This window comes from Mytilus californianus, unplaced genomic scaffold (assembly GCF_021869535.1).
Source record: "Mytilus californianus isolate M0D057914Y unplaced genomic scaffold, xbMytCali1.0.p SCAF_7, whole genome shotgun sequence".
Classification (NCBI taxonomy): Eukaryota; Metazoa; Mollusca; class Bivalvia; order Mytilida; family Mytilidae; genus Mytilus; species Mytilus californianus.
Genome location: NW_026262723.1, coordinates 27330150 through 27345017, shown reverse-complemented (window position 1 = coordinate 27345017; position 14868 = coordinate 27330150). Strand labels below are relative to the sequence as shown.

Sequence of the window (14868 nt, the reverse complement as noted above, 5' to 3'; positions counted from 1 at the left end):
AAAACAACTATTTCATGAATATTTCATTTCAGTTATCTCTACATAATTAGCAAAACCTCAGAAACAAATATATATTATATGTTTACCAATATGATATCTACTCATCACTCGCTTACACAAACCGAGACTATCAGGACGACATTTTTCATTGATATTTAGTCATAAATAGTATGAAGGTATTACACATGAAGAAATATGAGAGTCGTTGGAAAGTGAAATTTCACGAAATGACATAAAAGTTGTCCAAATCACTGAAAATTCATGTGTTATTACCTTTAATGAATTGCGAAATAAACACAAACTTCCGGTATCTGGTGTTTCAAATCGATATAGAACAGCTCTTTTGAATAATGTGGAGAAAGATATAACGAATGTTACAATCAAAGATACTCTGTGCGAGCTCAGTGATATGTATATATTTACTCAAATGACAAAATACGGACAAATTGTTCCTGTGTCGATGAAACGGGGGTGGGTAGGGGGTGGAGAAAGGGGGAGGGGGGGGGTTGGGGGCATTAAAGGTGGCCACCGAGAAGGTCACATGATAAAAGAGTGTAGGCTTATTGCGGACGCATGCCACCAACGCCACCAATGTGGGGAATACACGAATATTAAAAATTTGAGGGTTGACGTTCAAACAAGGAAGATGACGAGGAAGTTTTTTTGCACATAAAAACAGTGAACAGGAGACACTTACCGCAAATTAAGACACACAATACACGGGACACGGGACACTCGAATGGTAATTGTGGTTTTAAGTTCTTTGAAAGCAAAATGAATCGGAAAACTTTCGGAGAAAACTTTAAGTGCATATTTTTCTTTAGAACAGTGAAAAATATAGAACTTTCTTATTCCTGTACTGACGGAAACAAAATAAAAAAAGGCCGTCATATGTCTAGGTACTAATAATGTATCTGGTATCAAATGTGACCATTATATTGTTATCAACAATATAACTTACGAAAGTAACCAAAGTAAAATATGACTATTCTGATTCTAAAAAGGTGTCTGTACAATAATCAATAAAATAGGAAAGAGTTCAAACGTTGCAAAATTTAATATAACTGCAAACAGTTCAAATATTTTTGATAGACACATGTGTGATAGATACAAAATTTAATTGATCGATTGCTCTGATGGTTTTTACAAGAATCCTACATGTACTATTATAAAATCCTTATTTGATAGCAATGACCATAGTGGCATACATATGTCATATATATGTGCTCGTAGTAACTTTCAGCTACGTAGTTGATATTGGAAATAACCGGTTTGAATTTCGCTGGTATTATATAATGAAAAGGATCAGGTTTTTACATTTATCGAGGTTGGGTTTTGACCACGTTGATAACAATAGTGTAGACTATAACAAAATGAGTTCAGAAGTTATAAGTAATTCAAAGTTTATGTTAAATGTACATTTTTCCGTACAGTGAATCAGATGATGTTTTCTGGATGGTAAATGATGTTTGAATTTTTATAAATTATGTTGTGTGGGTGAAAGCTTAGGGGGATCAAACTGATGACTTTGGAATGTTTCATAAAACGCAATCATATAAAACTAATTTATAGAATAAGAAAGTCCAACACAATGTTCGAATGTTTTTGTCAAATACTGGCTGTCATACTTTGACAAAGAAGTTGGTATTGAATATTTTTCATGTATATGTGAAGTTCTAAATGGAATTCATATTAAGTAGGCAAACATTCTACCAAAAAGCGATTACTGCATGTTGTGACCTTCATAGTTAAAAGACCGAACGTTCAAGAAAATAGTATACTTGAAGAACGTTTTTGGTAGAAACAATATAAAATATAAAGGGACACCTTTGTACTTCCTTATCTGTACCACACCGCCAAATAAATGATGTTTGGAACATTCAAAACGGAAACTTTTTTAATATTCATTTGTATTCTCTCTGGCAAATTAGATATGTAAAATAAAAGCAAGGTCCCCTTTGTCAGCTTCCCTGTACTGATTATGGGTGATGTATTACAGTGTGATTTGACAATTTAAGAAATGTAGTTCATGTGAGAAAAAAATACGTGAATAGATTCTACAAACTTGCTGTATACTTTAACATATGGAATCTAAGCTGAAACGATTAATAAACTCAAATATCTTTTTGTCATGACAATGTCGTGTCTTGTCATGCAGCCAAAACATGTTAAACATGCAGATCTAAATATGAATGGCTAAGTACTTTACCCTACTACACTACAATTCAATTTGTAATCAATGAGAATAGGATGCATGGCCAGACAGGTAGTTTGTCAAAAAGAAATGTACATAAATTTGAATTAATATACGTTGCTTGAAAAGAGCAATATTGTTTATTTTTGTGTATTTATTCAGCCATACCTGCACTCGAATCGCCTGAGGTACTATCTGACGAGACTGTAGTAGTTTTCTTGTCTGAAAACCAATATTTCATTTTGAATATAAGTTATCGCTACATAATAATTGAGAAAAACTTGTTAAAATTAATATGCCTATTAATATATGACGAAATGGTTATCGTTATTTTGGTACAAACGGAGCTTTTCTACATGTAATACGTGTAAAAGTCTTGTCGAAATTTTAGCCATTTTCCAAATATTTCCATTGTAATAAAATATGTAATTCCACAATCAAAATAAATTTGCAAGAAATAAAAAATAAATAATTTAAAGATGAATAACAGACAACATCAGTGACCATAAAAACGACGAAATGACAAGCAGCAGTCCACAAGAGCATACAGTAAATGTATGTGAAACTGAACAAAAGGAGCCCCCGAATATCGGGTCTGATCCCAGGTGCCCTGGAAGAATAGCATACCCTGCTCCATAAGTACGCATATGGAGATAAGTCACATTCGGTGATGTCATGGCGGAAGAATTGAAAATGAAATGATGGTTACGATAATTAGAACATATCCGTGGTTATCTGTGACATATATATTCCATAACTGACAATCAAACCACATTGCAAGAGAGATAGAAAAGTTTCTTGTCCCAATGCAAAGGAACAATAAAAAAGACAGACAATGATCTAAGAGCAAAACGACGAAAGGACAGATAACAATAACAAACGAACGCTAAAAGAACGCTACCGATCATGCAACAAGTCTCCCACCGGGGGTGAACACATGTGCTCCAGCAGGCATTTTTTTTTAACAAAGTATGATAAACTAATCATATTTACCAGGCTTAAAACTATGTACGCAAGAGTAGCGTTTCGTCTTCCTAAGATTCACTAATGAAGTTCGAATAAAAAAAGTAAAAAAAGCCAAATGAAGTACGAAGTTGAAGATCAAGGAGGACCCAAAATTACGAAAGTTTTTGCAAAATACAGCTAAAATCTTTTCATGGGTAAGAAAATCCTTTTATTTCGGAAAAAGATGTCTCTTAATGAAACAAGATGGTTATACCCACATGGCCATTCTGCTTTATAAAAAACAAAGTCTGACTTAATGTATTGATTCATCGTTAAGTGTTGGAATAATTATAGAAGTACGCGATTTGATAGTTCACTTGTATATTAGTTATCTGTTGAGATATATCATATTTTCAAAATAAATTGCATTCAATCAGAGGCTCGAAATACGTATATTTACTGCTACAATATAGCATATATATATGTAAAAGAAGCTTTTTATTAAATTATCTTTTTTTCAAAATAGATATATTTTTTCATTTATGTTTTTTGATAATAGCCTCAATCTGTATTTTTGTTTTTTGTGCTATTTCGATGTTTTTTTTTTTAATTTTTACATTACTCGCATGCAGTTTTTGAGTTTTATATTTTCTTCTTTCGGCCAGTCTCCTTGCTGTTCGGTATTTTCAAACCTTGTTACATTACTTAAAGAACTTATTCAGTTAATTCGATGGAATATCGCTTGCGTTCATAAAACGACCATTTTAATTTTAAAATAAAACAGGAAGAAAGAAAAAAAAGTCATTTACCTATTGCTGAATCATTTAAAGTTTTATCACTTTCTGTAAAATAAAATATGAGATAAGATTTAAGCGATTGAATACTCGCTCAACATTACATTTGAGTATTAAGGATGGCAAATGTTTATGGAAATAATGATGTCTGTATATTTCAGTCTCAATGCAAAAAAGACGTTCATCTCAAGTAATCTCATCAACGAATAATGTAAGAAGGCAAGCTGTTGCATAGATTTGATAAATGTTCCATAGACACATTATTATCCCGGTTTTATCTCATACAATTTAATATTATCTTATTGAAGTAATTATTTGCTACATATTTCGATGAACAGTTAATGTTTAATAAGTTTTGTTCTGTTGTTTTCAAGTGTAAAATCATACAACTGTAACATATTCGACCATTTTTTTCTAGTTTGATTAACAGCATTAAAATTGAATTCAAGTCTAAACATGCAAAGTTTCCTAGTCTTATCATGTTTAATTTTTTACAAGAAGAATTTGACAGTATTTACTTTCATTTGAACGGTTAAGTTCAAGTCAATTATGATTTTTAAACTGAATGGTGTTAGTTGAATACGAAAATCGTTTTTTCGTGGTGACACAGAATTCAATAAAAATATCTTATCATGTCTGGCAAGATTTGAGAGGAAGACGAATCCGGCCTTAGAATTATCAAATTGACTTTGTATGTTCCGAAATAGACAGTTCGATACATTTGGACTTCATATATTCATTGCTTTGATTTTCGTTAAATTAGAATGAGAACAGCAAAGACTGTCAAAATGCTATACGTACGTAAAATACATACAATTTTTTAATTTTTTTTTATCAAAATGAGAATTTTTTCAAAGGATGAAAACCTATGATCTGCTTTGTTTTTAAAATTCTGAAGAACTTTATATTGTAATAGTTATCTGTATGACAAAAATTTTGTGAAACAGTAAGAACGGGAAAGTCGAACCTTTCATACTAGGCCTTTTGTTTCATTCATAGAAGTAAAATGAACTCGTCCTGTGTTCAGTTTGATGGTCATTTTAGTTACTGTACTAGTATGTGCGAAACGAAATGCAAATTAATATGTTTCTGAAAACAAGTTGTTCATTTATAGGATGTTATCATAATTTTAAAGGCATCATATAAGGAACTTATCAAATGACATAATAAGTATAAAAGCATTGTTTTTGTCATATCTAAACCTTATAATCGGTAATAGGTTATTTCCGTTCTCACCTGAATATCCTATAAAAAGTAGAACAATATGGAATAAAAAGTAAGCGATCGGCTTAATCCGTAGTATTGTGATAAAGTTTACCGAAAATATAAAAACAAACATAGGTTGTCGTTGTTTCATGTCTGTCATATTTCTTTTTCGTAAATTAATTCGTTGTAAATTAGACCGTTAATTTTCTCAATTGAATTGTTTAAAATTGTCATGCCGGGAGCTTTTATAGCCGACTATACGGTATGTTTTTTTTTTATTGTTGAAGGCCGTACGGTTGCCTATAATTGCTGACATCCACTTCATTTGAACTTTGGTGGATAGTTGTCTCATTGGCAATCATACCACATCTCCTAATTTATATACATACATTCAAACTAGTGACGTGCGAACTTTTGGTTAATGGTTAAGACCTCACTATGGCATAACAAGACAGCAATAAAGGACTCATCATTTGCTATTAGTTTTGTTAAGTATGTGTCGTGATTTTGCATTTTGAGTTAATACTTCTTTTTCATAAGTTAAATCTGAAAATTATATATTTACTTACATTGACATGTCTCTAATATAATGATACGTGAAATTGTGTCGATTAATGGATTTGAATAGGTTGTGGGAAGTACAACAGTTTAATGAGCATACTGACTAATCATGAGGTCAGTTTGGCAAATTTGATTGAATTTGACCTCGCTGTTTGATATGAATGTTCAACGCGGCATGTCCGATTACATTTTAAGAATTGTTCGGCGTGCAAATGGTACTTAAATTACATCAAACCTCTGCCTAAGTTGTTAAGACTAAAACACAATGCTAGTTCGCAAGTTGGTTAAGAGAGCTTTCTAAACAGTCGGTTTTGTAAAATTGTAATTTACAGTACTGCAGACAAAAATATTGATTTGACTGTACCGATGTGGCGGAATGGCCAGGACACATTTAGATAAATGTGAAAGCCTACGCAAATATACGAAACGTATTTAAATGCGCTGTGTCAGTGTTATCCAGAAAATCAATTTGATGAAAGGAAGGATACAGTATTCCAAAAGGAAACCAATTAGTAGTGTATTGTTTTGGTATTCGATACTTGGTTCACCAAGCGATACTCGAGTAATTAACAATGATTGAATGATGACATATTTATAACTTTGTATCAGTTGGCTCAGTTGCATATATTGCTTAAAACAAATGAAGGGCTTCAGAGCGTTGGTAAGTTTAGAGTATAGATAAAACTAATTTTGTATACTTTGTTGAGGTATAAAACGACCAGTTAAATCACTCAAAATTTTCTTCTTGGAAAATGCGGACTCCGAGGTACATATTATATGATATTTATTTAAGGGAAATAGTAATAAGTGATAATCTAAGAAAAGAACTTTTAAAAGAAATGAAATTTGATATAATATATGAACAACCTAGAAAAAGAGCAATAAACAAACAATAACTGGCAATAAACAAATGAACAAAAGAAATAGATATTTATTTTTTTGCCTACTATACTCCGTCTATCGCTCCCGTCGTCATAAAAAAAACACATTTGACTTTTTATTTTATTTTGTACTATATCAGTTCTATTTAAAGTTTGTTTCTGATAATAATGTTTATGAAGTACATAAAGTATTTGAAACTGCCTTTTTTTAGAGATATTTTTAATTTAAAAAAGAAGTACATATAATAATAAATAATATTATTTTGTAAGATTAAACTCTTGGCTTAAGGGGTATTTTGTTCATCTGTGTCACATTTGTTATTTCCTCTCTTATTAGTTTTAAATTATTCACAATTTATATATGTATTTATCCTAGAAATGAGCTGAAATCTTGTATCAATAATGTAAGAAGGCAAGCGATTGCTTCGATTTGATAAATGTTCCATAGACACATTATTATCCCGGTTTTGTCTCATGCAATTTAACATTATCTTATTGAAGTAATTATTCGCTACATATTTCGATGAACAGTTAATGTTTAATAAGTTTTGTTCTGTTGTTTTCAAGTGTAAAATATTACAACTGAAACATATTCGGCCTGGTTTTTTTTCTAGTTTGATTAACAGCATTAAAATTAAATTCAAGTCTAAACAAGCAAAGTTTCCTAGTCTTGTCATGTTTAATTTTCTACAAGAAGAATTTGACAATTTTTGCTTTCATTTGAACGGTTAAGTTAAAGTCAATAATAATTTTAAAACTGAATGGTGTTATTTGAAAACGACAATAATTTTTTTCGTGGTGACACAGAATTCAATAAAAATATTTTATCGTGTCTGACAAGATTTTGAGAGGAAGACGAATCCGGCTTTCAACATGTTAAAATTATCAAAATAACTTTTTTATGTTCCGAAATAGTAAGTTCGATACATTTGGACTCAATTTTAATATAAAGTTTTAGTGATCTTTTCATTGAACATTGTGAAACACTGAAATAACTGAGGAGATCTTTTATAATGTTTCCCAACAATCTGTTACCCTTAAGAAAAGAATGAAGATAGGAAGCAACTCATAGTCAGGCTTTTCATAGGTTGAATTCCAATGAGCCGCGTGAGGTCATATATATGGACCAAAGGCATTTCATAAGCAATACAATGAACTATTTTATTTATTGCTCAAATCTATGTTTGTATTCTTGAGACAATATCGTGAAATTTCAAACCACTACCTACATTTAATTACGTAGTCCCTGTGCAGAGTATAACATGCATAACTGAGAAAATGAAACTTTTGCTGTTCAAAAATACCCGAATTATACAAGAAGAGAATTCAACCGCAGAGATCATGTTTGTGTTTACTTTAAGTGACCAACTCCACCAGTATAAACTGTCGGTCATTAGCCCGGATAAATGCGGAGAGAAGTCTTTTTTCTTAATTAAAATGAATTGGCGTAATCGTTTACTTATTTTTTGGCGAAAATGATACTAGGCATTTTGAAAACTAGTGGCGAAAGGTAACAGTGGCGCCAATCAGTTGTGGCGCAAATAGATGAATTTTTGGTGCAAACGTTTTTCTCTTCCTCATTTCATCAGGAGTTTTGTTATTTTGGCATGCGTTAATATAATATTTATAGAAGTATTGACATTTCATATTGCAGTATGATTATCAAAAGTGTATCTCTGTAAGCATTCAATCCATTTATATTGTGTTTGGGCCACAACATGGTATAAATTAGCAATAGTGTTAAACAATATTCTTGACATCTTCATCTTGATAAGAAACTTCTTTTGACACATTTAGGCTGACTGTTAGTTGGTTCTTATCGCTAATGTTTGCTTCGGGGTAACACATAATTTGAATAATATCTCGTCAGTTATATTCTTATTTCAGTAGTTCAATAATAAAAATGTTACATTAAAATTGCAATTCATTGATATAATTTTTGCTCTCAAATAATAAATCTGTTTCCTAATATTGTAGATATATTAACCTGTTTTTATGATGAGTGAATTTCGGAAAAGTACACTCTCGGGTCAAAGGTAAATCCCTATAAAGTACTTTACCCCTCATAAACTTGAAACCACATTCAAACAAAAAGTGTGAATTAAATAATCAACAATATTACTAACCTGTACACAGATATGTAATTGATATCCTCTTGTTGAAAGTAAAACAGTCAATGTAATTCGAAATAAATGATTCCAAATTAAAATTGCAGTTGTTGTACAAATAATTATCTCTGCAAAATTTATTCAAATTCCATTCAATTTCATTTTCCTGATTAATGCACTCCTCTTCGTTATTTGAATTTGTAAAAGATGGATGCAACATTATATTTAACCCTTCTCTTTGGAAATGAAATGTTGCACATTCCTCTATTTTGTATTGCTGGTTGATGCTTAAACAAGAGTCATTGTATTCCTCATCCTCTGAAATGAATAAGTTATGCTTTATACATCGTCAATATAATATTTTATTCTTTTTATCTGACATTTTATTATCCAGGAAGAAAAATGGAACTATTATGCTCACAATATTATAACAATCATAGCATATAGAATTTATTTCTTATGGTCAAATGGGTTTAAAAAAACTACAGTAACTGTACATTTTGGTTTATATCATGCATTTTGTAGATAACAGAATTTTATGTTCTAAAAATTTAATACATAAACACTCGGAGATGTGACAACTCTTCCTATATAGAAATTAGAAGATGTGGTATGAGTGCCAATGAGACAACTCTCCATCCAAGTTACAATGAGTAAAAAGTAAACAAATATAGGTCCAAGTACGGCCTTTAACACGGAGCCGTGGCTCACACCGAACAGCAAGCTATAAAGGGCCCCAAAATGACTAGTGTAAATCAATTCAAACAGGAAAACCAACGATCTAACTATATAAAAAAACAAGAAACGAGAAACACTTGTGAACCACATCAACAAACGACAACCACTGAACAACATGTTCCTGACTGAGGACAGATGAAAACCCATGCAGTGGGTTTAAACGTTTTAACAGGCGCCAACCTTCACCCTAACACCATAACCTGACATAGTAGTGTAACATTACAACATAGAAAGACACACTATAAAATATCAATTGAAATGGCTTAACTCAGTCAAAAAGACATATTAATAAAAACAAGTAAACATACACTGAACGGATAAATTTGATCTATGACACAATATAAATACAATATTAGATAAAAGGGAGATGTAAAACAATGTCAAAAAGACAACTATAACCTTAGACAAAATGGCGTTAGATAAAATAACGTACACAGGCAAATTTAAATATAACAATTTTGTTGTTAGGAGTACGGAAATATTTTTTACAAAATAAATAAATTTGTTGTTCATAGTACGAGAACAGAAGTGAAAATTTATCGTCATACTAAATACTCAAAGGTGGTACATATTAAAAATAGTGAGACGAGATAAAACACAAAATAAGTAAACATTGAATAGCAAAAATGCATTACAAATTGTGTCAATAAACTCATCATAGATACCAGGATTGAAATTATGTATTTTCGCCAGACGCGCGTTTCGTCTACAAAAGACTCATCATAGGTCAAATTAACACGAAAGTACGATTTGAGAGTACTCGCAGTTACTGAAAGCTAGTTAAAGCCAAAAACAACTAATAATAAAAAATCATGAATCAGAGACTAAATTCAAGTAAAACACATTTTATGTATATGTAAAAAAAAACCAAAAAAACAAAACAATTACGACATCCCAGAGTTTATTCTAGATTTAAGCATAACTTAGCAACATAAAGCATATTCATGATAAAAATCGAAAGCAAACAACGAAATATTATAGTATTTCGATTTTACTATTCGAATACCGTTTTGTTTTACAATTGTCTGTTGTATTCAGTGTAAATTCCAAACATTTATAGATAGAAGATTCCGAAGTGACGGTAAGAAAGCATGGCAGTCCTTCATGTGTTGAATGATAATTCAATACGGAAGTTTTGTTAAATATTTTAACCGAAACGATGGCATTACTAAGTGGAAGTAAAGCTAATAGTACATGTACGTCACGTTGTTTGCCTCTTGAATTCGAATATCAAAGAGTTTTACAAATCTATCAAATAACATCCTTCAGATAATCACGAGATATTTGTATCACACGTCAGCATTTATATTTTTGAATTTACTCTTACATACCTTAAACTATTGCAAAACTTCCAAAACTGTCAAAAAAAAACCCCTATTTTGAGATTCATGTAATTTAAAATAAGATGAATGGACCACAACCGTGCCCAAAAAGATATTTTCCTCCACGATGTCTAATACAAGGATATGTGTGTCTCTTGGGTTAGGCATTGGCCCATACTTAATTTAGCCTTATACATGTAACTATGTAATAAATAGTCATATTATATTAAAGCGACAACAACCCGACCAATGAGCAGAAACCAGCCTAAGGCCACCAATAGGTCTTCAACACAGCGAGAAAATCCCGCACCCTGAGGCGGGCTTCAGATGGCCCCTTACAAAAATGTATACTAGTTCAGCGAAAACGGACGTCACAATAAACTCCGAAACATATAAATGAACCAAAATTAAAAAAAAAAAACCTACAAGACTAACAAAGGCCAGAGGCTCTTGACTTGGGACAGGCGCAAAAAATGCGGCGTATGGTATTTGTAATTTGTCACCATGGTCTTTTGATCACATTACATTTGAAATAATTTGACGCACATGTCCGTTCTATGCATGTGCATCGAAAAAGGCAAACCTTGACCATTTTTTAATGGTGAATCTCTCTCTCTCTCTCTCTCTCTCTCTCTCTCTCTCTCTCTCTCTCTCTCTCTCTCTCTCTCTCTCTCTCTCTCTCTCTTTCACTGAAGGCCATACGGTGACAAAATAATTGTTCATTTCTATGTCATTTGGTCTCTACTGTATCTTGCAATTACTGAAAATTCAAATGATTTGCTGAAAGAAAACATATGTATCTCTAGAGTGTAGCATTTATGTCAGATGGCGGAAAACAAACTATGACTTTTGTAAGAAAACTATTTGTAAGCAAAATACCTCTGCCAGTTTCAAATGAAGTAGGAAAACAATATTTCGTTTTGAAACACAAAAATACTAATGATCGATGTATGATTGAAAACACATTTCACGACTTTAGAACGACTAAAGGAACACATGATATTCAGTCTCTGTTATGCTTAAGTTTTTTTGTTGGTGTAGTCACGAACATATCGAAACATTACACAAATTATTAAACCCGTAATTGTCCGTTTAACATAGATCTGAAAATAAATTAAAAAAAAAAAAACAAAACATGGAGACTGCTGTCATTATGCAGGAACTTCGCCATTTAGTGTAAACAATTGCATTTATAGTAACATTAACATCGTAAACTATATATCTACATAATTATGTTTCCAAATTATTTTGATATACCTTAAATTTTTAAAACACATTAAAATGATTTTTGAAAAGTGTGACATTTATTTATTTCATTGTTACCTTTTTGTCTGTTAAATATAGATTATTTTAGAAAAAAATCATTTTTATTGAGTCTTCTTTTATGATATTTTGTATGTAAAAAGAACCTTATCTCAAAACTTAGAAAAAAAAATCCAAGAAATGTTCCATTGTACATTTTTATTCACATTTAAACAAAGTTTCGTAGTCTAACCTATCAATATGCTTGATGCCGCAGAGTTTGAAAGTGCAATTAATTTCAGATGATTTCGGTAAACATGTCCTTTATTTGAAACTCTCTGTTCAAACATAGACAATTAGTAATACTAGTACAACGTTATACAATGTATACAAGCATTTATAAAGAGTATTTGCATTTTTTTCTTTGTCAACTAATATAAAAGTTAAGTGAAAAGTAAAAGCTCCAATACAATGAAAAATTTGTACAATCATACAGATCATTGCACGCAAAAATTTTTACTTTCACCTTCATAGAAAAAAAGGGGAAACATTAGCAGTTTGCTCGTATTGTAGTATATTATATACATGCACGTACAATAAGTTTTACATATTCATACTTCAGCAACAGTTTCTTCATGAATATTTTCATTTCCATAAAGTACCATCTATAAATATTTCCTGTTTAGGCTGTCCTCTGTTGAGGTTCATAGATACACATTTCTTATTTTAGGACATGAAAAAAAAAATAAAGACAACGAGTATGATATCATTAAAATGTTGGACTTTTTGATCAACAAATTTTTTTTTGAGTTTAAGTTTACAACAAATAGACGGTATTCAATGGGGACTTATTATGCACCCCTTCTGCTACTTGTTTTTGTACTCATATGAAGCAGAATTTATAAAAAACTTTCTCATAGACAAAAAGAAATGAAACATTGCCATTTAGAGTTCTAGAATTTCACTTTCAGGTATATTGTAACGTCCTGTCAATCAATATGGCATATTTCAGTGAGTGCTAGCATTTTATATATCCCAATGAACTTGATATAAAGAATACTATCAAAAGTAGAAGGTCTCCTTCATATCGTGATTTTTTTCCTAAATATTGACAATGATGGGAGGTTTCAAGCTAGTATCAATGCCAAACATGATAATATCAACTTTGCAATCGTCAACTTCCAATTTATCAGCAGTAACATAACCCCTGTCCCATTGTATGGCGTTTACATGTCTCAATTGATACGTTGCGCGTGAGCATGATCAAACTATCTGGACTTCATTTGCAGTGGTGTGCTCTTTACACAAAATCTGTTCCAACACTAGTATGAGGAAGAACGACTGAGATTTAGAGTGCATGTTTATTACAGGCACCATCTCGAATTTGTTATACGATACGATATGTCTTTGTCTCAACTCACTGGCGACATGCTTTCGCAGTCTAAGATCTCTGTGGTCGTCTTAACTGTAATTTTACAGATTGTTTCTCGATTGTGACATTTTGACTGCTGGTTAATTCGCATACCTAATGATGCATTCATAGAAAGAGACATGTCCTCTGTCGATACATCCGGTCTTGTTCCTTTTGGAATTCATGTCATTACATCAGCTTTTGTTTGATTCCTTGATTTGTCTGTTTTATTGGTTGATGAAATTTGAAACAACGGGTACCTTAATTAACAACTACTGAGTTATAATGTTTTAACAATCTGCTTAAGTTTTCTTATAATCACTTACTAACTTATTAATGTGCAAAATTACAAAAACATCAAGCACGCTATAAAGGGAAGTATATCGGGTTCAAAAGCAGACGTAAAAATTAAAAGTCGCTTGTTAAATGGTATAGTTATGTACCTGGTGACCTCCATGAAGACATATGCATAAATCTATATTGATTGCAATCTAAAAATGTCTTTTGATAAGCTGCTTTATATTCGCAGTAATATGTGAAAATTTTAGTGTTATCATGTTTGTGTTCTTCACAGAAGACCTACAAACGTGAGGATAAGCAAGCCTAAACATTGAATTACTGAAAAACACAACATCGTTCAAAATTTAATGATGACTTCTGCAAAAAACTGAAAACGATAAATTGCTGTCTTGTTTTTGATGTTTGTACCGAATTAAAACTTTTCTAGTTAAAGTTTTGATACTTTTTAAAAACATTGCATAGATAAACATAAATGATCTTATATATTAGCAATATACTTCATTTTATTAATTACCTATGCAAGGGCCTTCTAAGAGGGAAATGTCATCCAGTGAAATGCTGCCAATCTGTTTTATAGAACCTTCAATGATGATTTGATCATATAGTGCTATATGAATAGAAACCATCCTTTTCTCCCATTTCTCTTCAGGGTCTCCATGGACAGACATTATTTCTCTTTTCCGACCACTAGTCATTTGGTACAACGTCAAATTATTCGCAGTGTTACCAATTATATAATACCAAATGATTAAGCATTTAAGTCCCGCAAAATCAATCAGACTACTCTCTAGTCGTCCTTTACCAGAACCCTCTAAAGATTTAAGATGAAAAAAGAACCCGTTTTCTGAAAAAAAAAGTAATAAATAAATACAATAATTAATAACTGCAAACCTTTGCATGCAGCTTTTATTGTTATTGAACGCAAACTAAGTATCTAAAATACCTGGGACGATCTCATTTTATAATAAATCTCTTTTGTGCACTTATTATACCCAAACGTATTTACCTAATGTTGGTCTTTAAGTAGAGGTTATATTTATTAAAGCTAATCGGACCGTTAGTTTTCTCATTTGAATTGTTTTACATTTGAAATTTCAGTTCCTTTTATAGCTGACTATGCTCATTGTTGAAGGCCGTACGGTGACATGTAGTTGTTAACCTCTATG

At 31.5% G+C, this 14868-nt stretch overlaps 1 protein-coding gene across 1 annotated transcript; it reads right to left on the bottom strand.

Annotated features, from left to right (window-relative positions):
• Positions 1–3940: 3940 nt before the first annotated feature.
• Positions 3941–14538, bottom strand: LOC127708324 (uncharacterized). The gene is made up of 3 exons (XM_052213177.1): positions 14217–14538; positions 8708–9007; positions 3941–3981 (listed from the first exon to the last, which is right to left on the bottom strand). The coding sequence occupies exons 1-3, from the start codon at positions 14395–14397 to the stop codon at positions 3941–3943; spliced, it is 522 nt and encodes a 173-aa protein (XP_052069137.1). The 5' UTR covers positions 14398–14538.
• Positions 14539–14868: the final 330 nt, after the last annotated feature.